Source organism: Bufo gargarizans, chromosome 2 (assembly GCF_014858855.1).
Source record: "Bufo gargarizans isolate SCDJY-AF-19 chromosome 2, ASM1485885v1, whole genome shotgun sequence".
NCBI lineage: Eukaryota > Metazoa > Chordata > Amphibia > Anura > Bufonidae > Bufo > Bufo gargarizans.
In genome coordinates, this window is record NC_058081.1 from 189,964,025 (window position 1) to 189,990,183 (window position 26,159).

At 46.5% G+C, this 26,159-nt stretch overlaps 1 protein-coding gene across 1 annotated transcript in view; it reads left to right on the forward strand.

Annotated features, from left to right (window-relative positions):
* Positions 1-711: 711 nt before the first annotated feature.
* SNX1 (sorting nexin 1) overlaps positions 712-26,159 on the forward strand; it is a 56,007-nt gene continuing 30,559 nt past the window's right edge. The window contains exons 1-7 of the mRNA XM_044279791.1: positions 712-897; positions 9,983-10,085; positions 16,527-16,648; positions 18,123-18,189; positions 21,754-21,797; positions 24,438-24,579; positions 25,491-25,569. Of these exons, the coding sequence (XP_044135726.1) occupies positions 787-897; positions 9,983-10,085; positions 16,527-16,648; positions 18,123-18,189; positions 21,754-21,797; positions 24,438-24,579; positions 25,491-25,569 (668 nt within the window). The 5' untranslated portion in view covers positions 712-786. The remainder of the gene's footprint in view (positions 898-9,982; positions 10,086-16,526; positions 16,649-18,122; positions 18,190-21,753; positions 21,798-24,437; positions 24,580-25,490; positions 25,570-26,159) is intronic.

Here is a 26,159-nt window from a genome sequence, read left to right on the forward strand (position 1 = left end):
CTAACCCTGGCCCTATACCAAATCTCTCTCGTAAACAACATGGGGCCGAGTAGATTTGAAGGAGGGATAGCAGATTTTTTTTTTTTTTTTAAGTGATTTAGAAATTTGCTAATTACACCATCCTCTATGAAATGAAATAGTGTGATAGTACTGTGACTCTAAATTTTGGATTTTCATAAATAAAAACAAAATACATGGACCAAAACTTACCTCCGCTACAAGGTACAACCTGTCCCAGATAAGCAGTCTCACAGGTAACAGCAGCTATTCTAAAGATATTACCACATAAAGTGACACCTCAGGTATGAAAAGTGGGGACCAAGTGAATGGCTGCAGCGGTGTCGGAACCTGGTCCAGAGGTCATCCATTCTGGGTCTGAAGGAGCAGGGACCAGGGCGGAGAGGAAAAGGTACATGGATTTTGCACTTAATATTAAACACTTTTGGAAAAGTCAAAAAGTCCCAAAACCCCTTTAAGGGGGATAAACCAACCATTTATTTTTTAGATAAATCCCTTTCAAAGGTAGAAATACCACACATTTTCCATGTTTTTGTCTTGCTATTTCCATGTTCTCTCCCCGACCACATACACGGCTGGGCGCTGGATCAGAGGCTTGCATGACTCCAGCTCAGTCTATAGTCATTGGCGGCATTCCACCGCACGGGGGCGCTGCTCCACATTAGTTTTGCTTTTCCCCTCGGTGCCTGACGTCAGCTCGCCATCGCCCTGAGTCCGCTGCTGGCCGGAGTTCCTGTGTAATCCCCCCCGCTTCCGGCAGCTCCAGTGATGGCGGATGAAAGTGGAGTCGTACAGCACAGTCCCCCGGAACTGGATGAAGATGAGGAGGCTGCGGGCACTGACAGTGACACGGAGGGAGAGGACATCTTTACCGGGGCGGTGAGTAACTGGAAGTTGGAGTGAAGTAGCGCTGGCTGGTGTCAGGTCCCATCATGTCTGTGCTGTCATGGAGGTGCTGGCTCCCGTTCTTCCTGTCCTAGAGGTTGGTGACAGGTAGGTTGTCCTGTCTATACATACAGGAGCTCCTTGTGAGGAGGGGACGTCACTGGCCCAGGCCAGCTGGAGCCCCTCCATCACTGGTATCATGGTTCAGCTGACACTAGTCAGGGGCCACATATGTCTGCACGTCTGAAAAGCTTAGGGGCCACATACGTCTGCGCGTCTGAAAAGCTTAGGGGCCACATACGCCTGCGCGTCTGAAAAGCTTAGGGGCCACATACGCCTGCGCGTCTGAAAAGCTTAGGGGCCACATACGTCTGCGCGTCTGAAAAGCTTAGGGGCCACATACGCCTGCGCGTCTGAAAAGCTTAGGGGCCACATACGTCTGCGCGTCTGAAAAGCTTAGGGGCCACATACGTCTGCGCGTCTGAAAAGCTTAGGGGCCACATACGCCTGCGCGTCTGAAAAGCTTAGGGGCCACATACGCCTGCGCGTCTGAAAAGCTTAGGGGCCACATACGTCTGCGCGTCTGAAAAGCTTAGGGGCCACATACGTCTGCGCGTCTGAAAAGCTTAGGGGCCACATAATGTCTGCGCGTCTGAAAAGCTTAGGGGCCACATATGTCTGCGCGTCTGAAAAGCTTAGGGGCCACATACTGTCACGATACCAAAATTTTGATTCTGTTTCGATACCATAAATAAGTAAATGGCGAATTGCACATTTTTTTTATTGTTTATATATTTTATATGGAAAATTGTGAAAGGTGGCGATTTAAACTTTTAGTATTTTGGTGTTTTTTTTTTTTACTTTTTATTTACTCACTATTAGCCCCCTTAGGGGCTAGAACCTGGGATCTTTTCATCCCTTGTCCCACTCACCCTAATAGAGCTCTATCAGGCTGAATAGAACTTCACACTGTCCCTGCTGCTCTGTGCATAGTGCACACAGCATCAGGGAGATTACCAAAGGCAGCCAGGGCCTCAGTAGCATCCTGGCTGCCATGGTAACCGATCGGAGCCCCAGGATCACACTGCTGGGGCTCCGATCAGAAGCTGCCACTGCCACTACCACCAATGAGGGGGAGGGGACCCTGTGGCCACTGCCACCAATGACTTTAATACCGGGGGGGGGGGGGGGCACGGCACTGAGCCACCAATGAAGATAACTCACCCATTAATTCAAATACAGGAGGCAGGTGCCAGCGGCAGATTGATATAGCCGGCACCTGACCTCTATGACAAGGCGCTGCGATCCGCTGGCTGTTAACCTCAGGTGCGGCACCTGAGGGCTTAACTGATCGCAGCTCCCTGTCAGATTCTGGGTGCCAGCTATGGTATTCTGCCACCGGCACCCGCCTCCTGTATATGAATTAATGGGTGAGTTATCTTCATTGGTGGTGCAGTGACCACAGCCCCTCCCCTCCTCTTCCTCTCTGTGTCCTTATTGGTACCAGCGGCACAGGGGGGAGGTAGAGGGAGAGAGAGAGGGAGAGGGACTGCCTCCTTCTCCCCTGTGCTTCTAAGGAGAACATGGAGTGCACTGAGAGCAGCGCGCTCCATGTTCTGCGCAGCCTAGTATCGGTAAAAGGCAAATCCCGGTATCGAATCAATACCGGTACAAAAGTATTGATTGGGTATCGATACCCGGTGTAACCCTGGTCTGTACGTCTGAAAAGTTTATGGGCTCCATACGTCTGCACGTCTGAAAAGTTTATGGGCTCCATACGTCTGCATGTCCGAAAAGCTGAGGGTTCCCATACATCCGAAAAGCTTAGGGGCCAAATTTTCTGGAGGAGTAAAAGTCCTCCTCCTAGAGGGCCGGTCTCCACCCCTGCCATGTCTGTTTAGGTTAATAATCTTATGCCACATGGATGGCACTTCTGCAGCATCTATCTGTGCTGTGCCAGTCTTCTCTTATTGTGGCTCCAGGTTTACAGATGGGTGTTACCGATGGGGGGGGGGGGGGGATATCCCTGCACTCTCACATTGTCCAGTGAGAGATGCCAGTAGCACGCTGTGTAGGGACACCCCCCAACTGTTATCCATAAACTTCCAGCAGGAATAAGAGAGGAATTGTGCAGCATAGTCATAAGAAGAGATGCTGCAGAATTATCACACAGGGAATGGAAATGGTTACTGAAACAGACAGGTCCTCTAACATTTTTGAAGAGTATTTTTTAGCCGAGGAGGAGTATGAAAGGTACAGTAAGGGCTCATGCACCAAATTTGGGATCACAATTTGCGGTCCCCAATGTACGGCAACATCCGTGCGGCGGCCGCAGACAGATCCAGACCCATTCAACTTGAATGGGTCCATGATATGTCCACACGGCAAAAAAGTGGTGCTTCCGTGGGCTTCAGTTCCGTGCCTCCGTTCTGCATCTCCCAGATTGCGGACCCATTGAAGTGAATGGGTCCGCAATCCGTGATGCACATGGCCGGTGCCCATGTATTGCGGACCCGCCGTATGCGGGCCGTAATACGACCACGGGGGGCACACGGTCGTGTGCATGAGCCCTAATTCAAATAAGTCATACATAGGCCTACACAACAGTGCCCCCGTAACAGTGACTGAATAACAGTGCCCCCGTAACAGAGCCACCAGTCCTGTATGGATCCGAGCAGTAGACTCACTATTGAAGTCATTCCTCTGATACCTAAAGCTGGAGACACCATTAGATTTAGCGTAAATGGAGTTATGGGGCAATCCATTTTGAGACATGCTTCAAAGGTCTGAGCTATAGTGCTCTGAGAGGTCGTGTAGGTTTCAGGGTGGCACAGTATGAGGTCATGTCATGTAGGTTTAGGGTGGCACAGGGCCTCTGTGGGGTCAGTGTGGCACAGTACGTGAATTTAGGGGGCTCTTTAGGGTTGGGTGCGCCACCCTGCTTTGCCCAGAATCCGCAGGGTCAGCACAGGGAGAGGCTGGGCAGTTTGCTACATTAGCTGCCGGCGTATCCCAAGTCTGCTGTTCTTTGTACATCAGGGGTTTGCAACCTTCGGCATGCCAGCTGCTGAGAAACTACACCTCCCAGCATTCCCATTTGTTCAGCTTTTCTTGTAACTCCAGTAGAAGTGAATAAAGCATTCTGGGAACTGTATTTCCAGCACTGGAGTGCTTGGGGTTGCTGATCTGTTATACACCAAGGCTTTGGTCTCCACACCGCCTACACTCCCTGCTGCTCTGAACTGTCTGAGACCCTTTCCGGTCATCCATATGAGACCGGCGGAGATCTGACTCCTGGAACCCCTCCGATCAGCTCTGGTGAGTGCCGTGGCCTCCTCACAGCTTGCCAAGCACAGTGCCATCCATTTGATAGCGTCTCTGCTTGGTATTGAGCTCCATTCACTTGAATGGGGCTGAGCAGTGCTTAGGCCATGTGACCGATGAATATGACATCACATCTTCCAGGAAAAGGCCTTTTCATACAGCTGATCGGTGGGGTACCAGGAGTCGGACCCCTGAGGATAGGCAATCAATATCAAAGTCCCAGGGGACCCCTTTAAAGTAGAAGTATAGACATTTCTGCTTTTCTTCTCGGCACAGATATGAAGACAGTCTCCATGATTTGTATTACAATCTACTAGTATTACTGCCCTGTGTCTTGTAATTTGTCTATAAAATCGCCTTTATTAATATGCAAATTACCTAAATAAGGAGCCCAAGTGGCTGTCCCTCTGTTCGTTGGAGCCCAGCTCCGCCCCACTGCTAATTTATTCACTCCTCATCGCCGACCTCATATGCCTGGTGCGCCGTAATCTCTCGCATGCGCTGTTGAAAGACCAGTCAGCGCTATGTGTTCTGTGAGGCCGATGCCAGGACAGGTCTATCCATAGCGCACGGAGAAGGGGTGCGGCTGGGCTCCAACATCGGCAGCCCCTAGATCATGAAGGAAGTCATGTGTTGTGATCTGGCTTGGTGGGTACACATAGCCCTCGTTGCTGTAATGGGTAAAATAGATTTATCAGAGTTGCAAAAAGGGATGATTATTGGCTTTTGAAGCTGTGCAGTTTGTGAAGTTCTCTCGTGCTGCTGTGGTGAAAGTGTATGGTGAATGAACAAGTGGCACCGCTACGATTAAGAAATGTTGAAACTGCGGAGTGCCACATGCCATTCGACGTGAGATGTGAACGTCGGCTAGTGAAGGTACGCTTGGACGGTCTGACCTGCAATAGTAGAGCAGCTCACCACGAACATGAGATGGGACTACCAGACGTGTGTCTAAGGACCTCATGCACACGGCCGTTGTTTTGGTCCGCATCCTGAACCGCAGTATTTGCGGCTCAGGTGCGGACCTAGTCACTTCAATGGGGCCACAAAAGATGCGGACAGCACTCCATGTTCTTTCCGCATCCATTGCTCCGTTCCGTGGTCCGCAAAAAAAAAATAGCCTGTCCTATTCTTGTCCGTTTTGCAGACAAGAATAGGTAGTTATATTAATGGCTGTCCGCACCGTTCTGAAAATTGCGGAACGCACACAGGACGCCAACCTGTGTTTTGCGGACCTGCAATTTGTGGACAGCAAAACACACAACGGTCGTGTGCATGAGGCTTTAAACAACAGTTCAGAGAACCCTACTGCGTATGGAGCTCCGAAGCAGATATATGGTCACTGCAACAAAGTTGCATCAGCAGAAAAGGCTTTCATTTTTGCAGCAATATTGGAATTGGACCCCCACTGATTAGCAAAGGGTTGCCTTCTCCTGCAAGTCTTCTGCTTCATTGAACTGGATGGACACTGATTGTCTTCCCTGCGGAGGATGGGATCTTCCAGTCACACGGCTAGAAATGTTCAGCATTGGTTGGAAGAGCATGAACAGGACCTCCAAGTACTACCCTGACCCCCTAATTCCCCAGACTTAAACCCAATTGAGCTTCTGAGGTACCTTGATTGTCATGTTTTCTCTATGGGCCCTCCACAACGCACCCTCCAGCAGGTTTGCCGATACACTGCAGTCAGCATGGCTACCTGGGACAACCTTCTAAGACCCGATTTAGTCACTCCCAGCTAGGGTTGTTACAATACCAAAATTTTTGATTTCAATACCATAGAAAAGTATTGCGATACTCAATACTATTTGATACCATGCAAAAGAAACAACTAAAAAAAAACGCCCAAAAAGCTGCGTGCATTGTGCATTTTATGGAACGTCCGGCCCCTAATCGAACAGTCCTATCCTATTTTTTTTTGGGGGGGGGGGACAAGGTGACAAAAAAAATGCGAATTGTGCAGCTTTTTTTTTTTCTGTTACGGCGTTCATCACATAGATTTTTTTTAAAATATTTTAATAGTTCGGAATTTTTGGACGTGGCGATATGTAATGTTTATTTGTTTATTTTTACTTTTTATTTAATAACCATTTCCCCCCTTAGGGGCTAGAACCCTTGTCCTATTCACCCTGATAGTTCTCTATTAGGGTTATTAGGACCTCATTCTCCCTGCTGCCCTGTGCATAGTACATACAGCAGCAGGGAGCCTACTATGACAGCCAGGGCTTCAATAGCGTCCTGGCTGCCATGGTAACCGATCGGAGCCCCGCGATTGCACTGCTGGGGCTCCGATCACAACTGCCACCGCCAATGAAGAGGAGGGTAGGGGACCAGAGTAAGCACTAAATTTTTTCCAGAAGAGTAAAAATACTCCTCTTAACAATTTTGAGGAGTATTTTGTAGCCGAGGAGGAGAAGGAATTTTGCGGTAATTCAGATGCACAGGCCCTCATAACGTTATGAGGCTGATATTTCTGTAGGGAAACCATTGCTAGTCTCCTATGCAGAAATAAAATGTAGACAATTTTACATTTATCCAACCTCATACACTAAGCATAAGACCACTGCTGCCGTAGACAGCGCCCACCCGCCCGACGCTATGAGGGGTTAACTGCCGCTGATTGCAGCTCCCCGTCATAGAGTTTGGGTGCCGGCTATGTGATTCTGCCGCCGGCACCCGCCTCCTGTATCTGTATTACATGTTAATTATCTTTGTTGGGGGTGCAGTGGCCACAGCCCCTCCCCTCCTCCGCCGCTCTCTCTCCTCTCATTGGTGGCAGGGGCAGCAGCGGCACAGGTGGAAGGGAGAGACTGCTTTTTTTCTCCCCTGTACTGGTGTGGGAACATGGCGGGTGCTGAGAGCAGCGCGTGCCATGTTCTCTGATACTAGGCTGTGCAGTAGGTATCGAATCGATACCGGTACAAAAGTATTGATTGGGTATCAGTAATTCGATACCCGGTGCAACCCTACTCCCAGCCCGTCTAGCTGTTGTTTGAGCTGCACGAGATATTAGGGTTATGGTCATAATAATGTGACTTGTCTGTGTATTCTTGGCTATGATGAACTGGAGTTGAGCGCATGGCAGAGCCGCACGCCTCTGCACAAAATACAGACGTGTGCATGGCCCCATAGAAATGACTCGCTGTTCCTGTAAGAACTGTTTGTATTGGGGGCAGCACATGAAGCCCACTCACCTTCTGCTATTGTGTGAACAGTACAGATCTCTACTGTTTCTATATAAGCTGTGCTTTTGGCAAGGGGACAGAACATTTTGCTGATGGAAAACATTTCAGAGGCTGCAGGAATTATCCAACAAGCTTCGCATTCACCGTATGAAAAGAATGGCTTTTTATTGACCTCCCAGAACCCATGACTGGTGCGCAGCATCCAGCTATGACTCAGGAGCCAGGAACTCGGATGGAGACACCCCATCTTGTGGGATGATCTGCATGTCCTTGGTGACCACTGCTTTATCAGGGACTCTATTAGGCACAATCATGTGATCTCTTAACCTCTTCACTGCTGTTCACTAAGGACATTGTGACAGATCTGCCGGTGTGAATGCAGGGAGCGATACAATGCTCTGTGCCGAATACAGAAGCGCACGGCGCAGGCGTGGGAATTGGTACGAGATACTGAGAAGTTTCACGTCAATCAACAGGAGCGGGGCGGGCTGGAGGGACGCGATGGGCGGCTGAAATGGTTAGTGAACGGAGCCCTCTAGGTGCTAATGGCGCCCACATAGCACCTAGGGGCTCATTAGCATATCTATGAAAGTACGTTTTTAAGGTGAACGGCAGCAGACAGATAAGTAAGAACACTGTTATGGACTGCTGACACTAGCGCATCGCTAGTGTCAGTCAGCTAAATAGGACCAAATCTGGTGGTAGAAACCCTTTGAGCCAAGATTTAAAGTTGCCCTTTATCCACAGGATAAAGCCTCATGCAGACGACTGTTGTTCTGGTCCGCCTCCGAACCACAGTTTTTGCGTCGGATGCAGACCCGTTCACTTCAATGAGGCCGCAAAAGATGCGGACAGCACTCCGTGTGCTGTCCGCGTCCATTGCTCCGTTACGTAGCCCCGTAGTCCGTTTCGCGGACAAGAATAGGCATTTCTACAATGGGCCGCCTGTTCCGTTCCGCAAATTGCGGAAGGCACACGGCGGCTTCCGTGTTTTGCGGATCCGCAATTTGTGGACCACAAAAATCGGAACAGTCGTGTCTGTGCAAGAGGCCTAAGGGTCCATTCACACGTCTGCAATTTCGTTCCGCATTCATCCATTTAAGAGCTGAATGGAACCTACTGGATATCCATGGTCGGTGGCATTTGTATTGCAGTTTACTGGGTCATGTGTCATCAGTGTCTCTAGTAGGCCATGCTGAGTGCACACTGTGTGCCAGTATAATACTGCCGGGGCAGCAGCATTGAGATTGTCAGTTTATAGTATGCACCAAGGCCAGTCACACATTTTATAGCTGGCAGGAATTTCCAGACATGACCGATTTTAGATTTTTATGTATAGACAGTCAGTCTTTTGTAAATTATAATGGACAGCCATGATCCTTCCAGTTACTCCAGGACACAATACACTTTTCAGAGAGTTTAGGACATTTGATATCAGTCATTGGTTTTCTGGGCTATCCCTTTCATCTTGGCCACCTTACTTTTCTAAACCTCTCTGGCTCATCATGTCATGTCGCTATAGGCTTTGGGTGATGTTCTCTTCAGCAACGTTGTCCCTAGTGAGTGTGTGTGTGTGGGTAATGGCCCTTTTACATTGGCATTGCCCCATGTACACAGGTCAGCCAACACACAACAAATGTGCGTTTTGTCAGGTAATCGGAGGATTTACGCAAGCCTACAAATGCTCGCTGGTCAGTAGCACACCTCCCTATGTAAACTGGGAAAGTGCTACTAATAATAATACGCCGGCTGTATGGGGTTGACCCATCGTACTAATGATTGGTCCTCCGTACAGTTGGCAGAGTAAAATGTGCAAGCACTGACTGACTTGTTATACCGTCGATCGGTGCTTATTCCGTGTCTGAAAGGTGAGCCCCATTGGGACAGGGACTGAAGTGTTCATTAGTGGGGCTTGTGGCCTTTATTGCCTTAGGGTCCAGACCTGACTAGTGTGGTTGCTTTTATTTTGCTATTTATCTTAAATACATCTGAATGGCCACCATGTAATACTGTGAACCTCCTTGCAGTGTATTCCTGGCTACTGTTTGCCAAGAGCGGTGAGAGGGGTTTCCCAGGTTAGAAAATAACTTGGGCCGGGTTCACATTACTGTTCCGTTTTCCATTCTTCTGATACTTTAGCTATCCGATATGCACATTTTGCTTCCATTTTAGCCATTTTGCATTTGTTTCAGAAAGATCCTTGCAGAGACAAACACAAACTGCTCGAACATTTATAGCCTATAGGCAGTAAGTGTGTGTGTGTAAATACACCCTAATTCTATATACTAGGCACATGTGGTTGGATTGGATGAGCATGTTTTAGCTGGGCCAGTCCGGTAGCATAGCTCAAATTTCCCTTGATGGCTCGTCTAACCAGTATAACCGAAATGTAACACCTAATACGTCCTACAGCTAATACGGAAAAACTGCTGCTCAGATCCTGTTTGTAATCTTAGCAGCTGGTCTGTGGAAAGTTTCACCATGTTCCCCTGAATTCGCGATACTTGTGTTCACTTGGCCTGTTATGTTCATCTCACTGATTTTATTTTTTATTTATTTTTATTTTTCAGAGCAAAGAAGTGATTGCTCCACTGCCCCAGAAGGAGGTTGTCCACGAAACGTCAAGAGAAAATGGACTCTTCCTGGATGATGATGACCAGGATTTGTTTGCAGGTATACATTTTGACTGAACAAAGAAGTACCTCCTCGTACAATTCACCAACAAAAGTTGAAGTAATTTAAAAACATAATATGTAGGCCTACACTTGTTCACATCTGCGATGGAGGCGGCGTTTGGAGCCTCTGTTGCAGATTCTGTCAAAAAGACTGGACAAAATAGCCTTATATGCAGCCCTTTTTTGTCTGGTAAAAAGACAGGATAACGTATGGACTCAGGCTGGGTTCACATCACGTTTTTGTCATACATTTAATGTACACAAAAAAAACATATATGTTAACAGACGCTTCAGACAGATGCCATACTGTTGAATCCGTCACCATAGAGTTCCATTGTATGTTAGCCTACATGTGCTTTAAACATGGTACAATATGCTTTTAAAAAAAAATAAAAAATATATTGGATAATTGAGAATGGTCCCAGAAAGCAGACTAATACATCGCATGGGTGAATAAAGGACTTCACGTTTTTTCACCGATTCGAAGTGCTGCAGTCTTTGCCTTTTTGTATGTGTGTGTATATGTATATGTATATATATATATATATATATATATATATATACACACACACACAATGGAACTTGTATGGCATCTGTCTGAGGCGTCCGTTAATGTATACAGTTTTTATTTACGTTAAACGTTTGACAAAAACACACCCTTATGTGCCTGATCCAGCACAGAGCACCTCTCTCCCCTTACTATAGAAACCCCCGGGAGCTAACCCCTCCACCTTCCATCTCCCGCCAGCTTCCCCTGCTGCAGAGGTCTGTATCGCTCTGGCAGCCCATCAAACCAACCAATAACAAATCTCCTAGCTGTAAGGAGCTTTGTTATTGGTTGTTTCAGGCGGCATCGCTGCGCTGCCTGTGCTGTTTACAGTGCGCACTGCGCTGATGAGCGGCAGGGAGAAGTCTAGGCCATATTAGTACGCCTTTGACTTTTTCCAGGGAGTATAATGGCCTGAACAAGCATCTATGACGCTTGTACAGGCATTATTGCGATCTCTGTCTCCCACGCTCACGCACATAATCGTTAATTTCTAACGATAATTTGTTTTCCCTTAGTCCTAACAGCAGCACAGATGGGGTTAACTGCCCCTGTGGACTGGTAGGACCGGCGGAATTTTAATGAGCCCAAGAACCAATAAACGATCTTCAGCTCCCTGAAAGGGAGGAGATCACCCCCCAGCCCACCGTGTTTTTAACAAGCATAATGTATTTAGGGTGGGATATTTGTGTGCTGCTGTTAGGACTAAGGGAAAACAAATTATCGTTAGAAATTAACGATTCCCTTACGTCCTCAACAGCAGCACAGATGGGGAGATAGCAAGAAGAATCCCCTAGGGAGGGTCCTCATGCCTGGCAGAACTAAGAACAGTCTGCCCAAAAGCCGAAAACTCTGCCATCCTAGCATCTATCCTATAATGGGAGATGAAGGTTGACTCAGAGCTCCAGGAGGCCGCCTTACAGATCAACTCTAAGGGGAGGAGTCTTCTCTCCGCAACCGAGGTGGAGACCGCCCTAGTAGAATGGGCCCTCACAAACTCGGGAGGATCTAAGGATTGGGAGACGAAAGCTTCCAAAATGGCCTCCTTGATCCAGCGACTAATGGTGGCTTTAGACGCTTTACGGCCTTTAGACTTACCGGCAAACAGGATAAGAAGATTCTCATCTTTCCTGAACTCACTAGATCTATCCACATAGATCTGGAGGCATCTTGAAATATCCAGCGGGTCTCTAGCTGGAGTATCAGAGGAGGAGGCTGTAAACAAAACTGGTAAAGATATTACCTGATTGATGTTCTGGAAAGTAGGCACCTTAGGCCTGAAGTAAGGTAAAAACTTCAGGAGTACTCTATCCTGTAGAAAAATAATGTACGGGTGATTTGCGGAAAAAGCCTGCAATTCAGAAACTCTTTTGGCTGAAGCTATAGCCAGAAGAAAGACCATCTTTAAAGTCAGAAATTTAAAATTTACCTCCTCCAAGGGCTCGAAGGGGGGAGATGCTAGCCCCCTGAGCACTACTGAAAGATCCCACTGGGGGATAGGTTTCAGTATAGTAGGCTTTAGTCTTTCAGCTCCCTTCAGGAAGCGTTTGATGAGTGGGTCCCGAGAATGTGGCCTGTTGAGACAGGCCGAGATGGCATAAACCTGTACCTTCAAGGTAGCTGGAGATAGGCCTCTATCTAATCCATCCTGAAGAAATTGAAGTATCGCAGGAAGGGGCGGATCTGCAGACGCCACCTGTCTGGAATCACACCATGCCTCGAAGATTCTCATGATCCTGGAGTAGGCCTTCTTTGTAGACTCTGCTCGGGAATGCGACAAAGTTCTCAGGACCGACTCGGAAAGCCCTTCTATGTTGGGAAGGGACTGATCAACCTCCAGGCTGTCAGGTTGAACCTGTGCAGATCTGGGCAGAGGTGAGTGTCCCACGACACCAGGGTCTGCTCCGGGGGGAGTCTCCAGTATTGTCCCCGACTCATCTGAATGAGCTGGGTAAACCAGGATCTTCTGGGCCAAAACGGTATGATGGCTATTACCGAGGCCTGATCCTGACGGATTTTCATCAATACCCTCGGTATCATGGAAAAGGGAGGGAAGATGTAAGCCAGCCTGAACCTCCACGGTATTGACAGAGCATCTATCGCCAGGGGGTTGTCTTCCCTGTAGAGGGAACAGAACCTCATCACCTTGGCGTTGAACCTGGTTGCCATGAGATCCACTTCTGGCATACCCCATCTGTGAACTAGCTGCCTGAAGATCTCCGGATGCAGAGACCACTCCATGGTCGGTAATCCTCGACTTAAGCGGTCCGCTATCATATTGAGGGAGCCTCGAATATGAACGGCAGATAGATGGGAAAGGTTCAGCTCTGCCCACCGAAGAATTACCCCGATCTCTGACAGAAGGGGCAATGATCTTGTGCCTCCCTGTTTGTTTATATAGAGGACAGCAGTCATATTGTCTGACTGGACTTTCACTGCTTTGCCCCGGATCTGAGGCGCAAAGTGAAGGAGGGCTAGCCGGATAGCTCGCATCTCGCGAAGATTGGAGGAAAGATGCCGCTCCAGAGGAGACCAAGATCCCTGAATTGGGGATCCGTCCAGGTGAGCGCCCCAGCCTACAAGGGACGCGTCTGTAGTCAATATGACCCAAGCTGGTTGGGTCATAGACTTCCCTGCTGGTAGCTGAAACCACCATCTGAGGGAATTTCGGGTTTGACCGGACAGGGAGCACAGGGAATCTAGCCCCGCAGGGCTGCCGTTCCATAGGTGTAAGACCTCCGACTGAAGAGGACGGAGGTGCCATAACGCCCAAGGGACCGCATCCGCAGCCGCTGACATGAGCCCCAGCATCTTCATGAGAGTCCGGATAGAGACTCGACGAGGGACATAAAGGACCTTTGCCAGGTCCTGAATCCGCGCTCTCCTTTCTGGAGTCAACCGGAGGGACATCTCCACAGAGTCGACCACGAATCCTAAGTAATGGATTGAAGTCGATGGGCTCACATTCGACTTCTGCCAGTTGATAATCCAGCCTAGGCGGAAGAGAAAGGAGACTGCGACCTGAAGATGGTGGGTAAGGATCGGAACTGAAGAGGCTATGAAAAGCCAATCGTCCAGATAAGGAATAATAGTCAGTCCTTGGAGTCTCAAAGCTGCCACCACCGAAACTACCACCTTGGTGAAGATGAGGGGGCAGAAGAGATTCCGAAGGGAAGCACGGCGAACTGAAAGTGCCTGCAAACCCCTGAGATCTGGACCGCGATCCTGAGGAGTTTCCGGGAAGCGGAATGGATCGGAATGTGAAGGTACGCATCCTTGAGGTCCAGAGTAGCCATGACGTCCCCAGAATTGAGGATATGGCTGACTGACCTTATGGTTTCCATGCGAAACCTTGTTTTCCTTATAAATCGATTGAGGAATCTCAAATCGATGATCATCCGGAGATCTCCTGTCTTCTTGGGAACCAGGAACACTGGTGAATAAATCCCTAGGCCCCTCTCCCCTGCCGGTACCTCCTCCAGAGCTCCCTTGGAAATATAGTCCTGAATGTAAGATTCTAGGACCACCTGTTTGGCAGACCCGAAGCTTCGTGTGGCGATGAATCTCTCTGGGGGGAGAGAGATAAGATCTACCCAGTACCCGGCGGAAACTATGTCCTGGACCCAGGGGTCTGCAATCAACCGGCTCCAAGAGTCTTTGAAATGGGTAAGACGGCCCCCCACGGGAATCTGGGGGAGGGATACGGGAAAATCTAGAGGAGACACTGCAGGGGCAGCAGGGCTTATCCAAGAGCCTCGAGGAGGCCCATAGTCAGGAGGGTTTTGCCTCCCTGGTGGGTTTGCGGGGGCGTCTCGGATATTTACGAGATGGCCCCCCCCAATCTCTGCGCCTAGACTGCTGCCCAGAACGACCTCCGCCCTTCTTTTCCTGTCTGGGGCGTCCCCGAAAGGGCTGCTGGGGGAGGCTCTTCCCTTTTTTATCGGAGAGCCCCTCCATTATTTTGTCCAATTCGGACCCGAATAACCTATCTGGTTCGAAGGGGAGCCCACAAAGGTTAAACTTGGATGCGTTATCCGCAATCCACGGTTTCAGCCAGAGTGGTCTGCGGGCAGCTGAAACTAGGGCCATAGTTTTGGCGGCCAGCTTTAGCTCCATCTGGGAGGAATCAACTAAAAAGTCCATAGCCACGTTGGCTGACTTGAAGGCTGCCAGGATGTCGTCTCTTGATACGCTCTGGTCCACATCCGTCTGGATTTGATTAAGCCTAGAGCGTAGATAGGTGGCTACCTCAGTGGCCGCAATGGAAGTAGATGCGGAGGCGGCGGCCGCCGCGTAACCCCTCCTAAGGGTGCACTCTGCCCTCCGGTCTAGGGGGTCCTGCAGGCTAGACCCATCGTCTGCAGGGACTAGAGTGCGCCGGGACAACTTGGCTATAGCCATGTCCACCTTGGGAACGGAACCCCACGATTCCACCAAGGGTTTAGCCATCGGGTACATGAGTCTGAATTTTCTGGTAAGCACTGGACCCTTCTCAGGCTTCTTCCACTCTGTGCGCATCACAGAGAGGAGGGTCTCATCCGCTCTAAAGACACGCTGTGTCCGACCGGCGGGATCGGAGGACTCCCCCATGTCAACATCCTGGTCCCCCGACCTGATGGACTTGAGTAACTTCTGCGTCTTTTCTGGAGGAAAAAAGCAAGAAGTAGATTCTTCTTCCTCAGAAGAAGAAGACCCCACTGAACAGGGGGTAGGTCTTTCGACCGGTGCGACCACCTCCATGGGAGTCTGAGAGGGACCTGGTAGCCTCTCATTCCAAATGCTTCCTCTTGGCCCCAGCCTTCCGCTGATCCTCCTTAGGGGAAGCCACCTGTCCAGAGGACAGAAAAAAACACGGTGGGCTGGGGGGTGATCTCCTCCCTTTCAGGGAGCTGAAGATCGTTTATTGGTTCTTGGGCTCATTAAAATTCCGCCGGTCCTACCAGTCCACAGGGGCAGTTAACCCCATCTGTGCTGCTGTTGAGGACGTAAGGGAATGGAGGGTAGTCAAAGAGGAGCCCACTCAAGGCATTTGATTTGTGGGAGCACCATGCAAGTGAGTATGAAGATAAAAATGACATAACCGGCGTCACTTACCCTATACACCACTTACTCTAGTTTGTGTGGTGTTTTGGAGCTCAAAGATTCCCTTTAAGGACACCGTGTTGTAAATGTAAAATGTCTTGGACTTTAAACCCGCCCATTGTAAATGTACAGTCCCTGTTCTTGCAGTCTAGCAGTAGCAGGTCGTGGAGGACAAGACGGAAGCAGTTCATAATCTTTATCTTTTCTGTTTTAACTTACACAGTACTATGTAGCAAATAGAAGCAGTGGTCCCTTTTGGACCATGTGGTCACATGACATCTGGGTGTCCCCCACTGCCCTTACCCAGGGCACCAGAGTTTGTGTCTTAGCAGACCCACGTTAGTGAATAGCTCCATTGACTTGTACAGGTCAGTTTTAAAAACGGATAGCACATGGAGGAAAAATAGTGTGCATAAGCCATAACTTTGTGAATGTCTTTTTTTTTTTTTTATGACCTTTTGGGGACTTGCTTGTGTGTGTATATATTTTATACACAATAACGAAGAAAATAAAAAAAAGTTGGGAAATGAAATAGAACGATCCATCATAATTGATAAATGTGCAGAAAATCTGCATGAAATCTGCACTTGCAAAGTACTGTACAAATTGATATTCCTTGCACCGCCTCGTCATAAATGAAGTGCCTCTTCAGACATTCCTTTCACTTAGATTGAAATCTGCTCCCCACCCTCATCACGCCCCCTTTTCTGAAAGTGGTGAGGGCGGCACAGAAACTACGTGGTGAATTACCAGTTGGTATGTTGGTAACTGTTACCTGCTTTCCTGTCATTATTCTGTTTTTTTCTACAGAATCCATGGTCAAGCTTTCAGTCGACAGTTCACGCAGCAATCAGAAAGAGGAGGCTCCTCTTAGTACTCCTGCTCTTATCGCAGCCGCTTCCGCTACCTCCAAGCAGAAAAGTTATGAAGAGGTAATTTGAATAAGGAGTTTTACATACTGCTCCCACTAGTTGGGGGGGATCTTACTATGGGTACATTAAAGGGGTTATCCAATACTATAAAAATGTCCTCCATATACCGGACACCTCAGAGTGAATATACTTACCTCACTCCTTGCGTTGCTCCTGGACCCTACACCGCCGCTGCTGTTTCTTTCCGTGCGCGGATGAAAACATCCAGTGTCGGTGGGAGCGGCCAACGGCGGCGGTGCAGGGTCCAGGAGCGGGGTAAGTATATTCACTGTAAGGGGCCCGGCATATTGGGGACATTTTTATAGTATTGGATAACCCCTTTAATTCAGAGATTTACCTAGTAACACGTTCTCTTTGATAAGCACTTCTCCATAATCCTTTAGATGTGATTTACAGGAGAATTTCCGATCATTTCTTCTGCTTGTATGCCTAATGTTCATCCTATGATAATGGTCTGTTTCAGTGGAACCACCTGAGGTCTTGTTATTGTGAGCTCAACAGATGCTAATATGCAGCCATATTATGGCCTTATTAAACTTTCACTTGTTAAGTTCACACATGGCAGATTTTTATTTGTAAAGTCCTAAATAAAGTACAGTACAATGCAAGCAATTGGGGTTTGATAAAACCCCAGTAATGTGTAGCAAAACAAATCTGCAGGTGGTTGCTCCCTTTGTTGCACTTTTTTTTTTGCCTATATTAATGAAAAGGATGAAAAGACTTCTGCAAAACATGTAAAACCTACAGATTTTTCAGCGCATTTTCAGTCTTGCAACAGACTTATTACACTGTGTTGGACTTGACCAGTACCAGGCATGGATCCAACACATGGCAGAGGTGCAAGTCTTCCTGTTATACTTTTTCTCCGTAAGATCCACTCTTGGTTAGAAATACTGACCCTTTGAAAGTGGCCTATGACCTAATTCACACAAGCGTACGTTACGTCCTTATGTTACCAGTGTGTACAACTGGCTGCATATGGACCCATGGAAGTAAATGATGCTTCAGTCCTCAGTTTTTTTTTGCATGGACAGAAGGTCCATGTCAAAAACGCAGGGCACAAACTACTTTGGTCCTTGTCTCACAGGACATAGACCTGAAGACTATTGGAGACAAATGGATCTGCTGTCGCCAGGTTCATTGTCCTACACAGACATATGACCTACTGCCATACTAAAAATAGGCTATGTGTTGTGGTCGCAACATGGACAAGTTTTAATACAGACGTCTGAATCAGGGCTAATATATACCTTTAAATTGAAATTGCCAATTTGACAAAAAATGACAAAACCGTATATTTAAACTTTGACGGCAAGCTTACTGTTAAATTGAGTTCACTATGTTTTGTTTTCCGCTACAACTTTGTGTAATTTTCACACATCTACAAAAAAGTGCACAACATCCAGTAAAAGGTAGATGATAAGCAGACTATAGCCATAACAGTCATCTTACTGCTTGTTTTCTGTGCCATCAGTTAGAAGAAGAAGAACAGGAGGATCACTTTGAACTGAATATTGGAATCACTGATCCAGAGAAGATTGGTGAGTGCTCTTGTGTTCTCTGTCCCCGGAAGACTGACTAATTATATTCTGTGTAGCCTGTGATTAGGAGAGATCCCCCGGAGGATATAGAAGAACTGACTGCGTGTAGTACACATACAACCATACAGTGCCCTGCAAGAGTATTCACCCGCCCTTGACTTTTTTTTGTGTTTTGTTACATTACAGCCTTAAGTTCAATGTTTTGTGAATCATAATTTTATGTGATGGATCAGTACACAATGGTCTAAGGCTACTTTCACACTAGCGGCAGGACGGATCCGACAGGCTGTTCACCCTGTCGGATCCGTCCTGCCACTATTTCGCCGTGCCGCCAGACTGCCGCTCCGTCCCCATTGACTATAATGGGGACGGGGGCGGAGCTCTGGGGCAGCACGGCAGTTCGCGGTGAGAGGCCGTCGGACGAAAAAGTCGGACATGCAGTACTTTTAGTCCGGCGGCCTTTTGCGGTGCACTGCCGTGCTGCGCCGGAGCTCCGCCCCCATTATGGTCAGTGGGGACGGAGCAGCGGCACGGCGAAATAGCGGAAGGATGGATTCGGCAGGGTGAACAGCCTGTTGGATCCGTCCTGCTGCTAGTGTGAAAGTACCCTTAGTTGGTGAAATGAGAAAAATATATAAATAAAACTATTGTTTAGAAATAGAAAACAGAAAATTTGCATGTGTGTATGTATTTACCCCCTTTGTTAGGAAGCCCATAAAAAGCTCTGGTGTAACCAATTACCTTGAGAAGTCACATAATTAGTGAAATGATGTCCACCTGTGTGCAATCTAAGTGTCACATGATCTGTCATTACATATACACACCTGTTTTGAAAGGCCCCAGAGGCTGCAACACCTAAGCAAGGGGCATCACTAACCAAACACTGCCATGAGGACCAAGGAACTCTCCAAACAAGTAAGGGACAATGTTGTTAAGTACAAGTCAGGGTTTGGTTATAAAAAAATATCCAAATCTTTGATGATCCCCAGGAGCACCATGAAATCTATCATAACCAAATGGAAAGAACATGGCACAACAGCAAACCTGCCAAGAGACGGCCACCCACCGAAACTCACGGACCAGGCAAGGAGGGCATTAATCCCAGAGGCAGCACAGAGACCTAAGCTAACCCTGGAGGAGCTGCAGAGTTCCACAGCAGAGACTGGAGTATCTGTACATAGGACGACAATAAGCCGTACGCTCCATAGAGTTGGGCTTTATGGCAGAGTGGCCATAAGAAAGCCATTACTTTCAGCTAAAAACAAAAAGGCACGTTGTGAGTTTGTGAAAAGGCATGTGGGAGACTCCCAAAATGTATGGAGGAAGGTGCTCTGGTCTGATGAGACTAAAATTGAACTTTTCGGCCATCAAGGAAAAGACTACGTCTGGTGCAAACCCAACACATCACATCACCCAAAGAACACCATCCCCACAGTGAAACATGGAGGTGGCAGCATCATGCTGTGGGGATGTTTTTCAGCAGCCTGGGACTGGGAAACTGGTCAGAGTTGAGGGAAAGATGGATGGTGCTAAATACAGGGATATTCTTGAGCAAAACCTGTACCACTCTGTGCGTGATCTGAGGCTAAGACAGGAGGTTCACCTTCCAGCAGGACAATGACCCCACTAAAGCAACACTTGCAGTGGTATAAGGGGAAACATATAAATGTGTTGGAATGGCCTAGTCAAAGCCCAGATCTCAATCCAATAGAAAATCTGTGGTCAGACTTAAAGATTGCTGTTCACAAGCGCAAACCAAACAACTTGAAGGAGCTGGAGCAGTTTTGCAAGGAGGAATGGGCAAAAATCCCAGTGGCAAGCTCAGAGACTTATCCAAAGCGACTTGGAGCTGTGATTGACTTTTTCAGTTATTTTGTCCTATTTATTGTTTGCTTCACAATATATAAAAAAAAAAAAAAAAAAAACCATCTTCAAAGTTGTGGGAATGTTCTGGTACATTAAATGATGCAAATCCTCAAACGATCCATGTTAATTCCAGGTTGTGAGGCACCAAAACACGAAAAAAGTCAAGGGGGGTGAATACTTTTGCAAGGCACTGTATATTCCTGCTGCTTTTATTGCATGATTATTAATTCTTTAATAATTCTGGCTTCTTATATTGAGACACTTAGAGCAATCAATGTTTTTAAAGCATTTTTTGCTTCAGCAGGTTTTCAGTAAGGTTGGAAATTTGAGTTAATAAAAAGATACAAAAAAAAAAGTAGTTGGTAATGGTGAATGGTACAAGATAGTGGACACATACATTTATCATTGGTTTTTAATTGTGATCTTGTGATAGAGATGAGTCCTAAAGGTGGCCATATACATTAGATCAATATGGGCCAAATCTGCAGATTTCAGCACAGCTAGCTTAGTATTTAATGTGTATGGGGCCTTCTGATGGCAGATGAAGGGAGAATCTAAAGGCCCATTTACACACGCAGATGAGCAGCAGATTGTTGGGAAGGAAGCGTTCCTTCCCGAGAGTTGCCTGCTCGTTAAGTGGAGGAGAATCACTGCATGAAAATTTACATTGCAGCGATCCCTTCCACAGTATGAGGATGAGGTATGGCTATTGCGATCACTCGTCCTCATACAACTGCTTTGTTTCTGGGCAGCAGATCGCTGTTTAGACAGCACAATCTGCTGGCCAGAAACGATAATTTAGGTGCCTGCACGATCGAAGGCTTCACCCGATGAATGAGCATTTAGCTCATTCATCAGGTGATCTGCTGCACCTTTACTCAGGCAGATTGTCGAGAATGAGCGTTCACGGAAAGGTTCATTTCCAATAATCTGCCCGATGATTGCACTGAGTTAAATCCACATTAAAGCCTGTATTAGAAGGGCAGTTTTTCTGCCAAATGATCGCTAATGAGCGTTCACAGTAACGCTCAGTAGCGATCATCTGGCAGTGTAATACTGCCGCCGATTACCCGATGGCTCGTTCATTGGGCAATCCACATCTTTTGACAGGTTTAAAAATTACCGTTTGCAGGCGTCAGATCTTGGTGTCTAATCACGGTCTGCTGCTGGCAAACAATGATTCAGTATAGGAAAGAGTGATGATATAACAGTCGCTCCTACCTACACTGAGGAGATCGCTACAGGTAATAGGAACGGTCTCCTCTGCTAGAGAGCCGGCGATTGCTGGGAAGGACGGATTCCTTCCCAACAATCGCCGGCAGAATCGGGCTGTCTAATACAGCCTTAAGAATCAGGCCATTGGATCTATATGTCTGATCTTTTGTTCTCGGGAGATAAGCCACTGCAATACAACTCTGAATTAGTCCTCCTCCTTATTCACAATATTTGCATGCACATCAACTGAGCCGAGCATGCATGTCTAATATAGGGCGTGAAGGGACCTCTTGGCCAACAAGCTAAAATGTATTGCCAGCTAAAGACATTACTTAGCTTTTGACCAGTTGTCTAAAGTAAATCATGCTGTTTGTTGCAAAAAAAAAAAAAAAATGTCCTTTCCCTTATATAGTAAAGCTAACCATTGACTTAGTCCTGTACTTTGTATCCGTTTTCATTTACTTTGTGATTCCTTTCCTTTAGGTGACGGTATGAATGCATATGTAGCTTATCAAGTATCCACTCAGGTCAGTAATGTACGTCAGTGAAGTCATTACAGTGAAACAATTCTATATTCAGGCGTGTTTTATTTAAATACATGGGGGGGTCATTTATTAAGACTGGCGTTTTACACGCCGGTCTTAATAAGGCCCTGCTCTTGTGGTGGATCCGCCAAAGTTATGTTATGCTTTAGCTGCTCATATCTCTGAATTGATAGCTATTAGAGATATGGGCCTGGTCTTGTTTGAAAGCTGGTATTACCGCTATATCACATCTGGAGATATAGCTGTTAGAAATCAAGTCGGGAGTGAAAGCAGTGAAACCTGCTTTTACTTTCAGCTGTATTCACTGCCATAATGATTTCTTAACAGCTATATCTTCCAATGTAGTGGAGATAATGCTGTGATTCTGGTATTGTTTGAAAGCTTGGAATGAGCAGCTAAATCAGCCCCCTTTTAGTGAGGGGAAGGGGGGGCGGCAGTTAGACGGCTGACAGCCTGCAAGTGGAAAGAAAAAATATATTTTTTTAAATATATAAATTTGTCATTATGATATTTCTGCTGACCCACATAATAGTTATTTGTACGACACCATGCATGCCATAAATAAATTGCAGAAAATAATGTTAGAGGACTTTTCACCGATTATGACAATGTGAACTAACTATACAGACATGGAGAGCGGCACTCGCTGCACTTACTATTCTCCCGCTATGCCCTCCGGTATCTTCGGTCACAAAGTTATGGTAGGTGGCTTCTGCCCTTGTTCTACTGTAGCGCTGGCCAATCGCAGCGCAGTGCTCACAGCCTGGGAGGTTATTTTCTCCCAGGCTATGAGCTCTGCAATGCAATTGGCTAGCGCTACAGCAGAACAAGGGCAGAATCCGCCTACCATAACTTAGTGTCTGAAATCTCTGCCTACCATAACTTAGTGAGCGAAGGTACCGGAGGGCATAGTGGGAGAACGGAGCGGCCCCCAGGGATAATAGTAAGTGCAGTGAGATCCCCAGGCGCCGCTCTCCATGTCTGTATACTTAGTTCACATTGTCATAATCGGTGAAAGGTCCTCTTTAAAATAGTGTTTGTTTGTTTTTTAAATCTTTCTCCCCTTAGGCTACTTTCACACTTGCGGCAGAGTGACATGGCAAGCAGTTCCGTTATCTGTATGCAAACGGACAGTATTTGTAAACGGATCCGGATGCCGTTCCGTCTTACAAATGCATTGCAAGAACGGATCCGTTTCTTTTTTTTTTTTTTTTTTTTTTTCCACATATTTTACCAGTCTGCGCATGTGCAGACTGGAAGGACTGATCCAGCATTGCGGTATTTTTAATGCCGGATCCGGCACTAATACATTTCAATGTAAATTTATGCCAGGAGTATTTCCTCCGTACAAAACGCCGTTCAGTGACTGAACTGAAGACATCCTGAATGGATTTCTCTCCATTCAGAATGCATGGGGATGAAACTGATCAGTTCTTTTCTAGTATTGAGCTCCTATGACGAAACTCAGTGCCGGAAAAGAAAAACGCTAGTGTGAAAGTACCCTTAAATATGTTATTTAATACACTATATATACCCCAAAATGGTTGCTAAAAAAATCCTACAACTCCTCTTGGCAAATAAAATTAAGTTATGACTGCTTGGACATAGGGAAATGGTACTGGTTCTTAAGGCTAAAATTGGTAAAGTCACTAACTGGTTAAAAATACAATTTGTGTCCTCTAAATTGTGCACCAACACATATTAGGCATCTACACTACATTTTCGGGAACGTTTTTCCTATTTTAATGTGACTGTTAGGAGGTTAAAGGTGTTATTTCAATACTTTGATGTGGATAGCCTATGTGTAGGCTGGCAGTATCAGGTCAGAGGGAGTCTGACTCCCAGTTGATTCAAGGGGTTCTCTTCAGTACTCCTCGTATATTACTGCAGATAATAGTCCACAATCATGGTGACAAATTCCCTTTTATGTAAGCAGGGCTTTCCTGGATTTTGTAGACTGGGTGGGTGGTCAGTGTTTGAATGCTTCGCATGTATAAAAAGAAAAAATGGGGATATGACTGAGGAGCAAACATTTTACTTTACTGACTAGACACTTTACATATTAAACCACTTAAAATGACTAATCCCATCACAATATCATGTCCAAGGCCCATAACCTACAATAAGGGGTACCCTGTAACTGAAGCAGTGTTACATTCTTAATAATTGATTATACTGTATGTGCTGATGGAACAGGGATGCAATTTATTACAAGTTATTAAAAATAAAAATAAATCAAGCATAAATGCTTAACCGTTTTTTCAGGTCTAGACAAAAAAATAATAATATACACGATGCATGAATAAATCCACAAGTAAATAATGCAGTATCTATAGAGCACAAGGAGCAAACCTATAGACTAGGGCTGCACTGGACCAGGGGTATGACGGGAGCTCATGCATATCGCGGCTCCCTTTACAATGTTCTTACAGGTAAAGTGCTCGTTATAATCAGGTGCTCACAAGCTGAATGTTCCTCATCTGTCTCAGCCATTGGGGTCTCCAGGTGAGCCCTGTATTAGGATGGGAGGTTTCAGACCAAAGCTCTTAAGAGAAAAGCAACAAAATTGGAAATATAGAATTTGATGACATTATTTATTAGTTTTGCCTCTTTTTATGCCAGACCAATTTGCCAATGTTCAGAAGCAAGCATTTCACTGTGAAGAGACGGTTCAGTGACTTCCTGGGCCTTTTTGAGAAGCTTTCAGAGAAGCATGCCCATCAAGGCATCATAATCGCTCCCCCGCCTGAGAAAAGCCTCATAGGTGAGTAGTAATGGTACATCAATTTTCTGTCCAGGGAAGAAATAAACACATTTTCTTGAGCTGATCTATATGCAAGGTACATCTGCAAGCAGAATAGAAGTCATAAGTTAGTATATAGTATCTTCTCCGTGGAATAAAAAAGGCTAGACTAAATGTCAAATGTCCCCATCTTAGCACCAGCACCACCTTTTAGCAACAATTACAAAAATGTAATTGGTGTTGGCAGCAGTGGCTCGTGGACTGGCAGATGTGGTTGAACTCTACTGTTCTGTAAATAGGCCACAAAACTGGAGTATTTCTTTGATAAATGTATATCTTTAAATTAAATGGTCTTTCACTTTTCATAAATCAGTAGTGGAGGTGAATGTATGGGAATTGTAATATATCTTTATTATAAATCCTTCCTCCTCCTAATCTCCCATTCTCTGTTAAATCTTTCAAGAGGGCTGTCTGCTCACTGAAGGATCAGACTACATGCTGATGGAGATGGGAGGGGGAGGAGGAGGAGGAGTGAGCTGCAGGCAGAGAGGCACAGACCCATGCTGCCCATAGAAGTCTTTGGAGAAGGGAGGAGGAGTGAGCGCAGCGAGAGAAGAGACCAATAGCTTAGAGCATGGATGTCAAACTCATGGCCCTCCAGATGTTGCAAAACTACAACTCCCATCATTCCCTGATAGCTGTAGTATGCCCAGGCATGATGGGAGTTGTAGTTTTGCAACAGCTGGAGGGCCACGAGTTTGACATCCCTGGCTTAGAGAGAGACTTGTGCAGCCCACAGAAGTCTATGTAGAGGAGAAAGAGTGCTGCTGGAGAGAGAAGGGAATTTTTCACTGGTAAAATATATTACAGTTTTTTATATTCACCTGCATTATTGGTTTATGCAATGGTGGCGCTTTAAATGCCTCTTCCAGGTATGACCAAAGTAAAGGTGGGAAAAGAGGATTCTTCTTCAGTTGATTTCTTGGAGAGAAGGCGAGCTGCTTTGGAGAGGTAAGAAGCAGTATGGTAACAAGATGGAATTCTATCAACTAGGGATCGATGCCGATAACCTGGGAACTTTCAGGCCGATAGGCGATAATTTATACCGATATTCTGTGCATTTTCATTTTTGGAAAAAAAAAATCCTACACAAATTTTCTGAAAATGAACATGTTTATTTTTAACGTTTAGCTTTTTTTTTTTGTACTATTAGATTAAATCTTTTTTTCATTTGTACTTAATATTTGGATGTTTTTTTTTTTTGTACTATTAGCCTTGTCCTAATCACCCTTATAGAGCTCTATTAGGGTGAATAGGACTTCACACTCTCCCTGCTGCTCTGTGCTTTGTGCACACAGCAACAGGGAGCTGACTATGGCAGCCAGGGTTCCAGTAGCATCCTGGCTGCCATGGTAACCGATCGGAGCCCCAGGATTACACTGCTGGGGCTCCGATCAGAAGCTGCCACTGCCACCAATGACTGATACTGGTGGGCTTGGTTGGGGGTGCACACTGCGCCACCAATGTCTTTAATACTGGGGTTGGGGATGGGGGCGCACTGCGCCACCAATAAAGATAACTCGCCCATTAATTTAAATACA